This window comes from Haliotis cracherodii, unplaced genomic scaffold (genome assembly GCF_022045235.1).
Source record: "Haliotis cracherodii isolate W230 unplaced genomic scaffold, xgHalCrac1.p SCAF_13, whole genome shotgun sequence".
Lineage (NCBI taxonomy): Eukaryota > Metazoa > Mollusca > Gastropoda > Lepetellida > Haliotidae > Haliotis > Haliotis cracherodii.
In genome coordinates, this window is record NW_027266268.1 from 2,794,784 (window position 1) to 2,814,290 (window position 19,507).

The 19,507-nt window shown below is 37.2% G+C and overlaps 1 protein-coding gene across 35 annotated transcripts in view; it reads left to right on the forward strand.

Annotated features, from left to right (window-relative positions):
• LOC139459502 (voltage-dependent calcium channel type A subunit alpha-1-like) overlaps positions 1-19,507 on the forward strand; it is a 415,048-nt gene that overhangs the window by 355,650 nt on the left and 39,891 nt on the right. For 26 of the 35 annotated variants that reach the window (XM_071240977.1, XM_071240991.1, XM_071240992.1 and 23 more), the window contains 10 exons: positions 4,136-4,153; positions 5,993-6,010; positions 7,534-7,633; positions 8,022-8,182; positions 9,906-10,046; positions 10,374-10,575; positions 10,905-10,925; positions 12,740-12,904; positions 16,049-16,183; positions 18,558-18,641. In XM_071240977.1, coding sequence (XP_071097078.1) covers positions 4,136-4,153; positions 5,993-6,010; positions 7,534-7,633; positions 8,022-8,182; positions 9,906-10,046; positions 10,374-10,575; positions 10,905-10,925; positions 12,740-12,904; positions 16,049-16,183; positions 18,558-18,641 — 1,045 coding nt within the window. Of the gene's footprint in view, positions 1-4,135; positions 4,154-5,992; positions 6,011-7,533; positions 7,634-8,021; positions 8,183-9,905; positions 10,047-10,373; positions 10,576-10,904; positions 10,926-12,739; positions 12,905-15,337; positions 15,449-16,048; positions 16,184-18,557; positions 18,642-19,507 lie in introns of all 35 variants that reach the window. The other 9 variants (XM_071240974.1, XM_071240993.1, XM_071240968.1 and 6 more) reach the window with 8 other exon arrangements.

A 19,507-nucleotide genomic window follows, 5' to 3' on the forward strand; every position in this document is an offset into this window, starting at 1 on the left:
TCCAGATTACACATCTCCACACTTTCCAGAAAGAAATATTCTCTAACCTTTCAGTGTGTTATTTGCGCAACCTGCGAATGTATTTTTTTCATGTTGTGCCTATGTGGTTTCTATGTTGTGCCACGACACAGAAGCCACAGACGGGCCAAGGAAGCAGATGCTGTGAAGAGTGGTGGAATTTGTACTGTTGTACAGCGATGTTTAGACATAGGTAGTGTTGTCATGTTGTCATGTCGTCATGGTACAGTGAAGCATGACATCTCTGTGTAAGTACCGGTACACTTGTCCTCAGATCCCTCAAGCCTCCACTCAGGCTCCCATTGGCAGGTTTAATGGGTGTAACAAGTAATTGTTCATGAATAAATAAGCATAAATGAATGACCATGCTGCAAGCACTGTTAGCGCCTATATAACATTCATGAAACTGCTTTTGTTAGGTAATTGACATTAATTTCATTCATGCATTCTGTTAGTGATCACTGGTAACAAACTGATTCTGCATGAATAGGACATTTTACTTCAGTTTTGAATGCGAGATTGAGAATGGTAGGCTTGTAGGAATAATACATAAACACAAATCTGTTGGAATGTGGGGCTATTCTATCACTGTGTGAGCCTGGTCCATGGAAGCATCCGCCTCCGCGGTGTGAAGTAGTTCACAGGTAGACACTCTTAGAAGCATCACCATTTTTTGTTGAAGGGCAATAATTTACATAATATCCTTGAAGACAGGTGTAGGTTAGATGTAACAAGCAATATGCCAGGCATATGTCCTATGTACATGTATAGGATGGGCCAGAGAGACATGTTGTACCAGTGTTAGCTGACTAGGGACCTCGGGATGTTGTATGAGTATTGTGTTGTATATCTCCATTGTATTATTGGTACATCTGTATTGTTGAGTTTGTGATTTGTGGTAATAATGTTGTCTTGACCAAATGCAAATACCATATATCAATGACAAAAAGTGTTTTAGGTCGACAGTTTGATATTAAATATTTTCAAAACATCTCCATGAAACAAACCTATAAGTGCTTTCAGTTAAATGTAAAATCAGTCAATTAAACAAGCATTGTTGTCAATGTTGCCCCTGACCTGGCAGTTAGCATACACCAGGCTTGGCTTGTGATACTTGTTGGTCTGTTCTGGAAGTCCACCTTAGTGCTAAGATGGACATAGCTTCTGTATGGCTGTATGAAGACTGTGGAGCAAACGTCATAGCGCTAAGGTGGAAATGGTATAACTTACAGAATGGTAAATCTTGTGAACCTGTGTGTACATGTACCAGTATGTGTATAAATGTATATGTACATCAACACATTGTCATCATCTGTGAAGAATGAAAAATCAATTATTTAAAATTAGCATTAACTAAAAACATTCAAAAACAAACAAGCAGAATAATTATTGATATGGTGATAGTAAGGGTGGTATCTAGCATGTTGACAAAGTGCTTCTTGATGCATTTTTGACCACATTTAACCTTTTCTTAGACATTGAAAGATAAATATATGCATTTCATGCTTGCTCAACGTGAATGATATATCTTTGCAAAATAATTTTGAATGCTACAGACATTGATATACAATGGCATCGAATGGTTTGATATGAATTCTGCCTACTGAATTGAATAGTCTTTTAATTCTGGTACATATGATGTGTGTTACATTTGATGACGATGTTGCGGGTAGGACGTCTTTGTCCCCATGCTTGCTGTGATGTCAAGTGCCAGTACTCCGTCAGCCATGTTGATAACAGCTCCCACAGTGACCGTCAACACCACAAAGTCAAACGTTGGCCTGCTTTAGAAAGAGCAGAGTTTTCTAACTGAACTATTAATTTCTTCCAACAAATCTGTGCTTGTGCCAACTCGCGCTTATGCTTACATTCGACTCTTATCTGGTAACTACTTATGTTATCAGATATCATAACATCTCATTCTCTTTCAACTCTCATAGTACTCAGATAACAACGCATTCTCTCTCTCACTACTCACACTATCTGATAACAGCTTATTCACTCTCTCACTACTCACACTATCTGATAACAGCTCATTCACTCTCTCAGTACTCACACTAACTGATAACAACTCATTCACTCTCTCAGTACTCACACCAACTGATAACAACTTATTCACTCTCTCACTACTCACACTATCTGATAACAGCTCATTCTCTCTCTCACTACTCACACTATCTGATAACTGCTCACACTATCTGATAACAACTCATTTCACTCTCTCACTACTCACACTATCTGATAACAGCTCATTCACTCTCTCAATACTCACACTAACTGATAACAACTTATTCACTCTCTCACTACTCACACTATCTGATAACAGCTCATTCACTCTCTCACTACTCACACTAACTGATAACAACTTATTCACTCTCTCACTACTCACACTATCTGATAACAGCTCATTCTCTCTCTCACTACTCACACTATCTGATAACTGCTCACACTATCTGATAACAACTCATTTCACTCTCTCACTACTCACACTATCTGATAACAGCTCATTCACTCTTTCAATACTCACACTAACTGATAACAACTTATTCACTCTCTCACTACTCACACTATCTGATAACAGCTCATTCACTCTCTCAATACTCACACTAACTGATAACAACTTATTCACTCTCTCACTACTCACACTATCTGATAACTGCTCATTCTCTCTCTCACTACTCACACTATCTGATAACAACTTATTAACTCTCTCACTACTCACACTATCTGATAACAGCCCATTCACTCTCACTACTCACACTATCTGATAACAACTTATTCACTCTCTCACTACTCACACTATCTGATAACAGCCCATTCACTCTCACTACTGACACTATATGATAACAGCTCACACTATCTGATAACAACTTATTCACTCTCTCACTACTCACACTATCTGATAACAGCCCATTCACTCTCACTACTCACACTATCTGATAACAGCTCACACTATCTGATAACAACTTATTCACTCTCTCACTACTCACACTATCTGATAACAGCTCATTCACTCTCTCACTACTCACACTATATGATAACAGCTCATTCACTCTCTCAGTACTCACACTAACTGATAACAACTTATTCACTCTCTCACTACTCACACTATCTGATAACAGCTCATTCACTCTCTCAATACTCACACTATCTGATAACAGCTCACACTATCTGATAACAACTTATTCACTCTCTCACTACTCAAAATATCTGATAACAGCCCATTCACTCTCACTACTCACACTATCTGATAACAGCTCACACTATCTGATAACAACTTATTCACTCTCTCACTACTCACACTATCTGATAACAGTCCATTCACTCTCACTACTCACACTATCTGATAACAACTTATTCACTCTCTCACTACTCACACTATCTGATAACAGCTCACACTATCTGATAACAACTTATTCACTCTCTCACTACTCACACTATCTGATAACAGCTCATTCACTCTCTCACTACTCACACTATCTGATAACAGCTCATTCACTCTCTCAGTACTCACACTAACTGATAACAACTCATTCACTCTCTCAGTACTCACACTAACTGATAACAACTTATTCACTCTCTCACTACTCACACTATCTGATAACAGCTCATTCACTCTCTCAATACTCACACTATCTGATAACAGCTCACACTATCTGATAACAACTTATTCACTCTCTCACTACTCAAAATATCTGATAACAGCTCATTCATTCTCTCACTACTCACACTACCTGATAACAGCTCATTCTCAACTCTCTATCATTCACTGTCAACTCTCACACCAATCACACTCAATTTCACATCTCTCTTCACTCTCGGTCACACAAACTTTTAAGGGCTGAAATATGATCACAAATGTCAGCAAATTCACACAACCATTTTTTAACAATGAAATATTTCAACAATTCAGTAAAATGTTGACATATTTGCAAAATGCGCCTACGGTCTAAAGCCATACATGGAGCAGGTTAACTCCATCCATGTTGTCTTGTGAGGGAACAGTTTGACTCCGGCTGTTGGACAGCTGCTTGAGGTATGGTGTGAAGTTGCTGGCAGTGTGTTTGTGGCTTTTCTATTGTATTGTATGTTGATTGTCAGCACTCTTTGTGTACAGTTCGAGTGAGCTACAGGGGTGAGTGGTCCTTTCACTGACTTACTGGAGGGGTTATCTACATGGAGCTTACATTCACATTGAACCAACACAAATACTCACCATTTCAAAAATTCAGTTTAACAACTCCATTTACGGTACACTCTATGAAACCATAGACTAGTAATCAAAGTTTGTTTGTTTTTTTGTTTTGATATACATGTATTTAGATATTTTTAAATTCGAATTAAACATTATTTTATCCATTTACTGATGACATCTTGTCTGGGTATTTGAAAGTCTTGGTTCAGTGTGGAAATAAACATTTCATTGTTTTCGTCAAGCGGTGGCAGTGAATCCCTCGATGAACAATCTGGAGTCTGCATGGTGCAGGGTGGCAGCCGGTTATCTGAGTACTTTAAGCTGCAGGGTGTGCCTAGACATGGTGGAGTCAGTGTTGTGCAAACCAGACACTCATTACTGCCAACAAACATCATGATAGATACACATCCTCCTCACAGCAGTCGCGGATTTTTTGGATGGGGAAGGGGTTCTCTGATTTCCTTTTGTACAGAATTTGGGAGGGACTTGTTTTGTGTGTTTTTTGTTTAGGATGTTCTTGACTGGGTTTTAAATTATTCTTACTTTGTATGAGACAGTAATTTTAATTTTAATTCTTTTCCATTTTATTCTTTTTATTTACTGCTGTGAATACTATACCTATCATGATGTTTTACATTTGTCATACATGTTTATCTTTATAGAATTATTTTAGAAGATAATATCAGCTCCTATAGAAATAGGCCAGAAGATATTTCTTTCTTCCTTTCCATAACACTGACCTTTTTATAAGAATAATTCCTTTTTTCCAACTAAGTTTTAATTTCTTCCTGTAATTCCCATTCAAGGCTAAACACTAGGATCCTAGCAGCAGCTTGTGTTGTGTGTCTAAATGAGAATATAGTATATTTTATGTATGCACCATCTTCGATCTCTTCTGTCCTGAAACAATGCAGCTGGTGGCGCCAGTGAGAGGGTTGTCCAGCTTGTGTTTGAAATCCAACTGATACGATCAAGGGTAGACGAAGCATAAGCCCCAGAAGTCTCGCCGTGTGTATTTTTGTCATGATATTGAAAAGAAAACTTACCAGTTAGTCAATGCCCTGGGATAAATGTGTCACTTTTATTGCCTGATAAAAGGATGGACTTTGAAATAGCAGGTTGACGTGGTTGAACAGTATTCTAGTATAGGACTTTTTGTTCAGATGGGTTGACTTTGGTGGTAAAAGCTGGTCTTAAGCCCTTCAACAGTTTGATGCATGGTATCTGAGCTAAAGAAACACTGTTTGACATTAACTATACTATATTCTCATTTTAGAATGAAGTATGTTTCTTATGCCATATTCTCGACCTACTCTGTAGGTGATATGTTTATATATAAATAAGATGACCTATGATGTTTTGATGACTTTTTTTACAAGTTAATTGACAATGTATTGGCCAGTCTATAAAATACAGATTATCTTGACTGATTTATCATAATAATGGTAATGGTTAATGAATATATACTAAAGTTGATAAGGTAAATAAAGGCATATTTTAGTATTCAAAACAACAATAAACAGTTCGAAAGAGTAAATAACTATTGTTTGATTTTCAGAATTCCTTGTGATGACTATGTTTTTTCTTGTTTCAACTGTTTCCATTCCTGTCCCTTTAATACTATTTCTGCTTCTTTGTCAGGAAGAAGTGAAGTCACTAAAACATGCCTTTTATTTGAATCTATCATCTTGCCACTTCAGTCCAGTCTTCTAGTTTCCGTCCTGGTTCTCAACTATTATACTAGAAATTTCTATTCGTACCTTCTGCTGTTTCTTTCAGAATTCAGATTACGTTAACGTAAATATAATCCTAGCATGTTATTGTAAATATTAATTTTTCGTGTACATTTTATTCACATGATTAGCCCCTGAATGTCTAGATATTGGTCTGTAGTTTGTGGAATTTCTTCTGCATTTCTACCTTCGGCTGGCTTTGGACTTCGTGGAGAGTATATATAATTATATATATATATCTCTCTTCATTGCGATATGCTCAATTTTGGTTACTGCGCAGATGCACTTCTTTTGTGTAATGCAAAGGGCACAGTTCACATTCTTTAGCCCTTTGGAAGGGATATCCACGTTTTGTCCCTACAACATACTAGATGATTTCAGTTGTCTCACATTGGCTGTATATATATCGCCTTTAGTGGCAATCAACGCATTGAAGGTCTACTGTATGCCATATACCCATATTTATTACAGTTACTGTTATGACGGTGTTTTTACATGAATTTCTTGTTTGATTCTATCGTTCATGCGATACTTTCTCAATGCATTGTGTTTCACTGTAAATATGTGCCAATTTTGTCACCTTTTTATAAGAGTTTTATTATCTTTGGAGATTGACACCCATTTTCTGTTAGCTCGTATATTATGTACACTGTATATATTGACAGTGGGAAATGGGGGTTACAGACATTTCGAAAAATCATTGCTTTTTAATATTTGTACATAATGTTTGAAATGTTTTGGATATACCATATATTAATTCATTTTGGTTCTTTTTTATTTTGCATTAGTGTAATGTCTCTGTGAAATTGACATCCTTGTGAAATTGACAAGTGTCTATTTCGTTCCTTGCCTCCACTTCCTACAGGGTGTACATTGCTAATGTCAGAGCAAGCAACTATAAGCACTGCACGACATGCGTAACTCGGTGATGGTTTGCCATTGACATGTACATGTAATGCACATTAAAGAAGTATGCACATTGATTAATCTCAGGAATGTTTTATATCATTTCAATTTTAAGAAATTCAGTCAACTATTCAATGAATTTCAAGAATTATCACTCAAGTGTTAGAGCTTTCAGTATGTTCTTTTCTAGATGTAGTAGAGGATGAAATTGCACGTCTCTTTCAAACAATTTATTTCCTATATAAAATTAAGATGCTATGAGGAACACTGCTTGATATGAACAATCTGAACATAAAGAAGCATTTCTCTGTTGATAAACTCACTATTTCTGACAAAATTATATAATGTATATAGATACTCCTTAGTATGGATGTAATAGTCTAGACAATAAGTTCCTTGCGCACATAAATAGGATGATTATCTAGAGATCAGCATGCAATGTACTATCTCAAGCAAGTAATGGCCAAGCATGAAATGTATCACGTGAAGAATAAGACGAATTCTTTCCTCTGGCTTATAATAAGATGAGTGCCTAAATCTCGCATCTCTAGTGGTGCATGATCCTATCAACAATCATATATGCATCTCGGCCGTCACTGACAAGTGATTATTTCCACGCTCCATGCATACTGTACATTCAACAGTGAAATGAACATCTTACACACTTTTTGTAACTTTCAGGGGAGACAACGCAGGCAAAAATCTCAACACCATCAAGTCACTCCGAGTTTTGAGGGTGTTACGACCCCTTAAAACAATCAACAGGGTTCCCAAGTTGAAGGTTAGTCTTGTAACAGGTAGCAGTGAGGAAGGTAGACATTCCTTATAAAATGAAAACGTACGTTTTACCAACTTACATATTACTGTGTAGAACAATCATTTCAACATTGATGCAATGTTTCTTGCATGACATGATTAACCTTTATGCTAACACCTGGTGTTATCCACTCCTTTTTTACTCATAATATGGAGATTGATTTTATCAAATATATTCTTACTTTCATATTTCTGAGTTTAGTCATGCCAATCCATTCTTGTAGAAATTCTAAATGCAGTGTTGCTGTAGATGATAGTTATTCTCATAATTAACAGAAATTCCATACAGTAATTTTCTTTGTGACTGTGTCCAATGCCTTTTGTGTCTGATGCAGTTACCCCCTTGTTTTCAGGCGGTATTTGACTGTGTCGTTCATTCTCTGAAGAACGTATCCAATATCCTCATCGTGTATGCATTGTTTCAATTCATCTTCGCTGTTATCGCTGTGCAACTGTTTAAAGGGAAGTTCTTCTACTGCACCGATGAGTCGAAGGCTACGAAGGATGAGTGCCAGTAAGGACCAGTCTCGGCTCATAACTAAGTCTTTAACATATTGTGCCCTAACTCTCTCATACAAAGATGTTCAACTCTCTCACACATAGAATCAAAGTCTCTCATACATAGACCTCTACATCTCTCACACATAGACATCAAAGTCTCTCACACAAACACTTCTAAGTTTCTAACACATAGACCTTAAAGTCTCTCACACATAGACCTCAACGTCTTTCACACATAGACCTTAAAGTAACTCACACATAGACCTCTACATTTCTCACACATAGACCTCTAAGTCCCACACGCATAGACCTTAAAGTCTCTCACACATAGACCTCTACATTTCTCACATATAGACCTCTAAGTCCCACACACATAGACATCTAAATCTCGCACACATAGATTTCCAAGTCTCGCACACATTGACTTCTGAGTCTGGCACACATAGATTTCTAAGTCTCGCACACATTGACCTCTGAGTCTCGCACACATTGACCTCTAAGTCTCGCACACACAGACTTCTAAGTCTCTCACACATAGACTTCTGAGTCTCGCACACATAGACTTCTGAGTTTCCCACACACAGACTACTGAGTCTCCCACACATAGACTTCTGAGTCTCCCACACATAGACTTCTGAGTCTCGCACACATAGACTACTGAGTCTCCCACACACAGACTACTGAGTCTCCCACACACAGACTACTTAGTCTCCCACACACAGACTTCTGAGTCTCCTACACATAGACTTCTGAGTCTCGCACACGTAGACTACTGAGTCTCAAAAACACAGACTACTGAGTCTCCCACACACAGACTACTGAGTCTCCCACACATAGACCTCTAAGTCTCGCACACATAGACTACCGAGTCTCCCACACATTGACTTCTGAGTCTCGAAAACACAGACTACTGAGTCTCCCACACACAGACTACTGAGTCTCCCACACATTGACTTCTGAGTCTCCCACACGCAGACCTCTGAGTCTCCCACACACAGACTTCTTAGTCTCCCACACATAGACTTCTGAGTCTCCCACACACAGACTTCTGAGTCTCCCACACACAGACTTCTGAGTCTCCCACACACAGACTTCTGAGTCTCCCACATACAGACTTCTTAGTCTCCCACACATAGACTTCTGAGTCTCCCACACATAGACTTCTGAGTCTCCCACACACAGACTTCTGAGTCTCCCACACAAAGACTTCTTAGTCTCCCACACATTGACTACTGAGTCTCGAAAACACATAGACTACTGAGTCTCGAAAACACAGACTACTGAGTCTCCCACACACAGACTACTGAGTCTCCTACACATAGACTTCTGAGTCTCCCACACATTGACTACTGAGTCTCGCACACACAGACTTCTGAGTCTCCCACACGCAGACAACTGAGTCTCCCACACATAGACTACTGAGTCTCCCACACACAGACTTCTGAGTCTTGCACACACAGACTACTGAGTCTCCCACACATAGACTTCTGAGTCTATATGAATCTATCCTCTATGTTTATCAGATTAAAAACAAATACTGTTTGAAAATAATGACACATTTTTCAGTAGTTTGGACTTGACTTTTACTCTCAACTTTTTGTAAAGAAAATTGAAAATTTGAAAGTAGTATGTAGCCTAATAAACAAACATGTGTAATGTACTATCAGGAATTCCATGTAGCTCAAGATATGTTTGTTTATGTGACATGTTGAGGTACAAATGGGTTGTGTGTGCAGGGGTCAGTACTTTGACTACGATGGTGGGGAAGTTCCCACAGTGAAGGATCGTGAATGGCTGCGGCAAGAGTTTCACTACGATGACATCGCTATGGCCATGTTGACACTGTTCACCGTCACTACTGGAGAGGGATGGCCAGGGTAAGATATGTTAAGGGTAAATCTAATTTTTAGATATGTGTAAATTCTCTTTGAAAATTCACTTAACTTATTGCATGTATTTTTCACTTTTGACATCTTTGGATGATGTCTTGAATGTACATGTTCAGAGAGTTGGGGGCTACAAAATGAAATCTATTTGGTCCCCAGGCAATGACATTTTTCAAGAAATTGTGCAGTGTAATTTCTTTATCATGAAAATGCATCTTATTTGAAACATTTAATTGTTAATCGTTACGGTGTTGTATATTTGTATGTTACAGTATTGTATATTTGTATGTTACAGTATTGTATATTTGTATGTTCCAGTATCTTGAAGCATTCAATGGATTCGACGACGGAGAACCATGGTCCCCAGCCTGGGTTCAGCATGGAGATGGCTGTTTTCTATGTGGTGTTCTTCATTGTGTTCCCTTTCTTCTTTGTCAATATCTTCGTTGCCTTGATCATCATCACATTCCAGGAACAGGGAGAAAACGAGCTCATTGACCAAGATCTAGACAAGAATCAGGTAAGTCTTCTTGTTGCATTGACTCTAGCAGGAAGTCAGCAGTGTAGCTCACCAGACTAACATGCCCTCTGTAATCAACCAGCTTGTCACAATTTAAGTTAGATATCATTTACAATCATCTTCAAATGTCATAATGATGCACATAGAAAATGGATGTTTTTCTACACAAACATGTAGGATTATTGCTGAGTTTGTTCATTCTAATCACTGCTTGCTCATCAGTGGAAGCTGCTGATAATTCAACATTCACCTGTTCATTTGTTAACCTATTTTATTGTATACTTCTGTAGAGCATCCTCAGGTTTTTTGTTTTGTTTCTGTTTTTTTAGTGTTGTCTAACCCTGTCCCAGGTGAGATTGCCTGCATGTACAGATAACTCCGACATTCTTTAAATGCGATGTAATGAAGATATACAACATTCTGCCATGACATTGTAGAATACTGCCTTCTGATTGGTCTGCTCGTAGTATAGAACCTAATTAGACTATGATATTGCTCTTGACCATATTACTGCAAAAAGAAATATTCATTTAGGAACTCTACCTTCTTCGTTTGATCAAATACTGATCTTACTTCTCCATTTGATCAAATACTGATCTTACTTCTCCATTTGATCAAATGTTGATCTTACTTCTCCATTTGATCAAATACTGATCTTACTTCTCCATTTGATCAAATGTTGATCTTACTTCTCCATTTGATCAAATACTGATCTTACTTCTCCATTTGATCAAATGTTGATCTTACTTCGTTAAGTTTGCTAAATAAGGTGTTTGGTTCCTACATTATTTACAGAAAGTGTGGCAATAGTTTTCTGAAGTTGATGTGCTAATACTTAGAGAGTGCATTGTAGACAACTTTATGATGCCATCATAGTGGTGTGTACTTCAGAACGAAACATTACAAAACTTCATTGCATTGCTTCATTTTCGCTAAGGATATCAGTTGTCACATGGAAGTGGTTCAAGTATTATGGCGATAGTTATGGTATAGGTACATGAAAGCAAACACATTTGCAGATTAAAACTGATCTTCAATAATCCCTGAATTTGTCCTTTCAACCTACTGAAAAAAAATATTAGGCGCAACCGACATCACATACCATTTCTGCTATAACCAAGAAATTTGCATTTGTTTTGTCAAAGTGTCATGGTAGAATAAAAATAAACCAACTGTGTTTTCAATTTAGAGGTTTCAATCTTTGATTTGAAACCTGTAATTTTTGAAACTTCAGCACCAAATGCAATGGCGTGTGGTTTCCAATGTGAAAAACATTACCTGTGTACCATGTATATTCGAATGCTCTACATGGAAAACACACTAGGGATATCTCCAAATCATTCAGATGTTTGCATGATGTGAAATGCCCATAGAAAAACATCTCTTATTTGTTCATATGACATGAAATAAGGATTTTAAACAATAGTCCATATGCATATGAAATGGAGATTAAAAAATCATTCAAATGCTACCATGGTAAGCATAACATGAAATGATGATAAAACAATTCTTCAATTGTTAGCATGAAATGATAATAAAAACAATCCTTCAATTGTTAGCCTGAGATGAAGATAAAAACCATCCTTAAACTGTTGGCATGATATGAAATGAAGAGAAAAACAATTTTTCAATTGTTGGCATGAAATGATAATAAAAACAATCCTTCAATTGTTAGCCTGAGATGAAGATAAAAACCATCCTTAAACTGTTGGCATGATATGAAATGAAGAGAAAAACAATTTTTTAATTGTTGGCATGAAATGAAGATAGGAAACAGTCCTCAAACTGTTGGCATGATATAAAATGAAGATAAAACAATTCTTCAACAGTTGGCTTGAAATGAAAATAAAAACAAACTTTCAATTGCTAGCACGAAATGAAATAAAGATAAAAAGAACCCTTCACTGATATTAATTGTTCATTGTTATCACTGTTATCATTATTAATATGTTAATAAGTATTCTCTTTGGCCATTTAGTTTTCTTCAGTTGATTCTTTTTAAAAAGGATAGTAGACATTTCTCTTAAAACTTAATTCACACCTGATGCTTAATTCATTACTGCTGAATGAGATATATCCAATTTATCAGTGAAAATTGGTGAAAATTTAACATGCCTTTAAGAAAAATGCACATTTTGATGCAAATTCAATTTTTGTTTTTCAGAAACAATGTATAGACTTTGCTATCCATGCTAAACCACAATGTAGGTTTATGCCCAAGTCCAAGGACTCACTGAAACACAAGATCTGGAAGCTGGTGGTGTCCACCAAGTTTGAGTATTTCATTATGACGCTGATTGCATTGAACACAATTGTCCTGATGATGAAGGTGGGTGTACATTTCACTTGTCACATATACAGCTGTTACTTGTCACATATACAGCTGTTACTTGTCACATATACAGCTGTTACTAGTTAACTGTCCCTCGTGGAACACATTGGTGGATCTCCTTAACAGTAGGACATGTATTCCTCGTGTTGATTTATTTGGCAAATGTCACATATTTTGTTTATTAGATAATTGCTTGATGTATTTCTTGCGAAACAAACAATGTGAAATGTATCTGTACTGCTACATGACATTGTATCAGTAACTTCAGGTCAAAGTGAAATGTATCATACGAGGGTTGGTCTACTGTTTATGAGATCTATTTCATCTTCTGAAAACCAATACGTGTTGATTAACAATGAATTTGATACTTTTTATAGTTCAGAGTGATTAGTGTATTCTTTTCATTAAAATAAATAAATAAATCACATTGATAAAGAACAATGTTAGCATAGCTCTTGGTGTTTGTAAACATTCTGATAACCAACTTTATATTCACAGAAAAAATACAGTAATGTTGTATCAATGTTGAACAAATAATTTAAAGTGACATCACAATTTTCTCACTGACTTTTGGTTTCAATGTTGACATGAGTGAGAGTTTACTGATGACTCAATTCAGTTTATCTACAACATTTTACATTTTATTTCACATTTGTTACTTCACTATATGACATATGAAGATTGCATTTTTGAAAATCAAATATATGAGTATACCAAGGCTCATTAATATGATTTATGGTATTTTGTTCATAAAGTCCACATTTTATCATCTTCTGCATGAGTCAAATGATGATTTTAACAACATTTTGAAAATGCAATCTTCGGTAAATTAATCAGCCTTGCATTTTTTCAGCACTTTATATGTGATGCTGCCAGCTAAAACATTCTTATCATTGAAAGTATTATGTATGATGTATTTCTGCTTGTGTGATTCCCTCCTGGGGTAGAGATGTTTGTAGAAGTATATCTCTCTTGTGGGGAACAGGAGAGAGATAAGTCTTGGGTAGGGATGTGTTAAAGACAATGTATGTGTGTCATTTAATTTTGTAATTAAGTGTATCAAGGTTAAGTGATGAATATTGCTTTCTAAAATATAAATTACTATTAAAGAATATCAATGAAACTAGTATAAAATGCATAAATACTCTTGGACAAGCCTATATTTTCAATCAGTGACATTGTACAAAATCTGTCTTTAACAATTAATAAATAGAAAAAATCATCTTTCTTCCAACTAGCGATACTATAAGAGTAACACTATATTTCAAGGCATTATTTTTTTGCAGAAGCCCGAGGTCTTTCATTAACTGCCCAATGAAGGGGGGCAGTTGAAAAGACCGACAGCTTCTGCTAATGATAATACCCTGAAAAATAGCGTTACCGTTATTATAGCTAAAAATGGATGGAATTTGTTATCAAATAAAAAGAAACACCATTATCGGTTTTGGAACATTTACTGCAATCAACACGATTGTCACTGACCCGATTTTACAAATATACAAACGTCATAGAACAAACCAGACGACGTCATTATCAAACGTAAGGTCACCTATCCCTATCCTATGATATCACCTAGCAACGGGCGTGATAATTGTGACACATCCTAGTCACACATCCTAGCATTGTGACACATCCTAGTCACACATCCTAGCATTGTGATACATCCTAGTCACACATCCTAGCATTGTGACACATCCTAGTCACACATCCTAGCATTGTGACACATCCTAGTCACACATCCTAGCATTGTGATACATCCTAGTCACACATCCTAGCATTGTGACACATCCTAGTCACACATCCTAGCATTGTGACACATCGTAGTCACACATCCTAGCATTGTGATAAATCCTAGTCACACATCCTAGCATTGTGACACATCCTAGTCACACATCCTAGCATTGTGATACATCCTAGTCACACATCCTAGCATTGTGACACGTCCTAGTCACACATCCTAGCATTGTGACACATCCTAGTCACACATCCTAGCATTGTGACACATCCTAGTCACACATCCTAGCATTGTGACACATCCTAGTCACACATCCTAGCATTGTGACACATCCTAGTCACACATCCTAACATTGTGACACGTCCTAGTCACACATCCTAGCATTGAAACACATCCTAGTCACACATCCTAGCATTGAAACACGTCCTAGTCACACATCCTAGCATTGAAACACGTCCTAGTCACACATCCTAGCATTCAAAGCAAATAACACATAGAAGAAATTGACAATCAGTATAATTTCCCATTTTATAGCAAAAAGGAGTTGAAATTGGGAAATAATTAAATAATTGCTACATCAGCAACATTTTGCTCTCTCTACAGTAGCTTCATATATCAAGTAGTCCAAGTCATTGATGCCACTGTGGAGGCATTGAGAGTAGTTGTACAGCTGTTATTATTGTCTTGTTTGCCAGTACCATGATCAGAGCGATCTATATATGGAGGTGCAGAAATACCTAAACATTGGGTTTACCTGTTGCTTCACCATGGAGTGCGGGCTCAAGATGATAGGGTTCGGACCGCGGGTAAGCCGGACGCACACGATGACCAGTGCCCCGGGTAGACTAGTCAGCTCCATAACTAACTTCACTTTCATTTTCTCACACATCATGTCACAAGAACCCAAGGGGGTGTTCTGCATAGAGCCCAAAAAAACTAAAGTGTCTTTCTGGTATTAATTGTTCCACACAACGGCAGATGTCATGACACAATTATGTAATACCCCCTGTTTTCTTGCTGACCCAGTTTATTTATGAGTGGATGCAGGGTTGGGAGTTTGTGCTTCAACAATACCTGTTACTTCTTCATGTGCAATGGGTCCTACTCTCTGATGCCAGATTGGCTAATGTCATCCCATTGTAGACATTGCCAGCAGGGAAGTGACAGATATTGTTCCACTTTCATTGAAATAACCTTTCCTTATGCTTTTGGTCAAAGTTGAATCCTAATTTTGTATCACAAATTCAATTTCTTTGATTTTTGTTCTTAGTGTGATGCACAGATTTTTTAAAGCCAACTCCACACCAAAAGCATTTGGAATCACATCACATGATTTTCTAATGGGAATGGTTTTTCTCTATATCTTTGTTTTTCTTTCCCTTTCATTTTGCGTACTTTTGGTTCAGTTTGAACCGGGTCAATCCGTGAGAAATGCTGAGATTGGGAAGGATATGGCAGGCGCTCTATCAATAATTAATGCTGTCTTCACCGTACTGTACTCGCTAGAGTTCATACTAAAACTACTAGCTTTTGGAGTCAAGGTTTGAATCTGGCCAATGTCATGTTGTCTGCCCTGTGTTTGTCGTCCAATAAGATTACTTTATTGTTGTGCAAGAACCAATCAAATCCATCATTGTTGTGCAAGAACCAATCAGATCCATCATTGTTGTCTAATAAATAGTCCAAATTGATCCAGTGTTGTCCAGTCACGGAGTGTCACCTTATGCAATTTGGCTCACATTTATATGTGTCACACATCACAAAAACGCCCTGAAAAAAGCATAAACTCACACTGTGTTAATGTTTGAAAAAACTTCGGAAGTCACTTTTTTACTACGTAATATTTGACAATTTATCATCAGAAAAGGATGATGATTTGAAACCTGAGTATATTATTGAGGGTAGTTTGTATTTTTTTTTCAAATCTATTTTGTTTACATATGATTTCATTATTGCATAGGTGACCTCTGCATGTTCCTTTAACATTGACCCCTTGTGAACTTTGACCTTTGTGATCTTATGATTGTTAGTTGCGTACATTGTCTTGTGAGCATTTACCTATTGTAATTATGCCTTGAAGGGGACATTTTCAAAATTTGTTGATACTTTGTAATTGAGCAAGTAAAGAAAATCAGTTTATCTTGATAGTTATGTCTTTACAAAAATCTCTTCAGTAGTCAATATATATATCTAAAAAGTCAAATCAGCAATGTTATAAACAATGTTACTTTTTATATTCAGCATTGACAGAAGCTCCCAATTTGAAAGTCAAAGTATACATCAAACATTTGGCTGCCTTTATCCAAACAAATCTGTGGGAAATTAGACTACAATATTTATTACTGATCAAAGAATAATGGCAATTTCCAAAGCTTTAACTTAATAACACATTGATCAATATCTGTACATCAATATCTTTCAATTTAATATTCATTACTGTGTATGAGAAACAAGGCATTTGTGTTCTAGTGGTTGTGTGCAGTGTGAGTTGTCTCCCCTGGTGGTGTCTTGTAGCTCCCTTTGGTTCTGCTTGATTCTATTGTTAGCTGTTTAACTTTGACATACGTGCTTCATATGTGCAGTCCTGCCATCCTAGAGATAGTGTCCAGCCTTCACGTGGACTACTTAGCAATGACACTTGGGTAGCGCTTTCAAATTGTGTCAGTTTTTGTTGAGTGAATGATATAGAGTCAGTCATTATAGATGGTACATTGTAGGTTGTAGATTTCGTTTTGGCTAGTTGGTACTGCGGTGTGGTTGTAGATAGCTATGCATGGTGATGTACATTTCCAAATGACAGTAAAGATTTCATGTGTCTGAAAACAAAATTATTTCCCCTCTGTTTTGTTTATGTCATGAATAAACAAAATAGTTTAAAAAATATGATGAACAGTGTTTATATATTGATGGGAACCCACAGTTACAATACTCAGACAGATAAATCTTTTGTAAATTAGCATCCCTTCATCAGGTATGTGTTCAGGAATGGATAAATGGATAAAAATCTGTCTCTAGTTCATCATAACTGATCATGAAAGCAGTTTGAAACAATGAAATTTTATAATGCAATCTTACACAATGATGTGAAACAGTACATGAAACATCCCAACAAAGGTGTCCTCTCCATCAGCCAGTTAAAGTGCAATATTTTCAAAATCATTTTTCATCCTTGAATGTGCACCCAAAATATTTGTTTAACCTGCATGACTTTATGCATGAGCTTTTTTAAAGCAAACTTTGTTTAAACAATAGGTTTTGCTTCTGAGCATATAAAGAAATAGAAATTGATAATGATTTCATGTTTTAGTTGATGTTTCTAGATTACTATTGGTACGTCTTCAGTGTAAACAGTGCAAACCCTCTGATGTGTCATCCTGTCACATGTCTCTCATAGATCCACATCAGAAGCAAAACAAAAGCATATATTGTTTTTAGAACATTTTGTATTCACGCAGAGTTGATTTTTAAGATTTTCTACTAATCATATTGTATTACCAGCTATAACTAAGTTGTCAGGGATATGGAAACAGATTCTGAGTTTCCATCTGTTCTATTTTGTAGTGAAACTTTGTAACAGCTATTGAACAAGCTATAGTGTGATGTTTGTAACTTTGTATTGCAACTGTCACTGGTTCCATGCAGCAATACTTGTTTGTGGAGATATGGATGATGTATATTGGAAATGAAACATAACATTTTAAATTTCTTTTGAATTTAAAAATTTCAAGGACATCAATTTCTTACTCTTTTTCAATGGATTTAATTTACTCCATAAAGATAAGCGTGCAAATCTGTGACTTTCCAATGACAGTAGTATAAGTGCATTATGATAATTTTTAAATGCTGGTCGGATATTTTTAACAATGATGTCTCTTTCAGTATTTTCTAATTATTGATTTATTTCTAATTTTATAGAACTATTTCCGGGACCCATGGAATGTGTTTGATTTCATCACAGTACTTGGCAGTATCATAGACGTCCTCATCACACAGTACTCTGTAAGTCACTATCAATCAAGCTACCGGTACTCAGGGTACCGGGGTCAGGAATGCCTTACCAGCCTCTAACTGGGCACCAAAGGTCACTGAGTGCCCCCTCAGTGGTCCTTGAGTGGTCATTGAAGATCACTAATTGTTGCCTGAGTGGCCACTGAGTACATGTTCACTGCGATCCCTTAGGGCTTCTTGAGTGGTCAGTGACTGACTGGTCACTGAGTGACCCCCGCCAGTCTCTGAGAGGTCACTGAGTACTTGAGTAGTCTCAGTGGCTGTAGAAGATGGACAGTGCTGTCATGAGTTCCACCCTGCCATTGCTATCATGTCCTGACATTCCACTGAGTGACCCCAGCCAGTCCCTGAGTGGTCACTGAGTGACCCCCGCCAGTCCATGAGTGGTCACTGAGTGACCCCCGCCAGTCCATGAGTGGTCACTGAGTGACCCCCGACAGTCCCTGAGTGGTCACTGAGTGACCCCCGCAAGTCCCTGAGTGGTCACTGAGTGACCCCCGACAGTCCCTGAGTGGTCACTGAGTACTTGAGTAGTCTCAGTGGCTGTAGAAGATGGACTGTGCTGTCATGAGTTCCACCCTGCCATTGCTATCATGTCATGATATACCAGTACCCGAATACAATAGCATACAGTTGGGTCACCTCCTCCAGACTTGACAGACCACTATGATGTAGCTGTAATATGGCCAACTTAGTTATAAGAACATATGATATTCCTCCAGGTTTTATTCCAAGTATCACTATGTCATGGTAGGTACTTTATTACTGTGCCTTTTCATGAACTTGTAGACGTACAAGCATGCCCACTTTGTTATGGACAAATGACATCACCATAATGACATGATGACATCACTGTA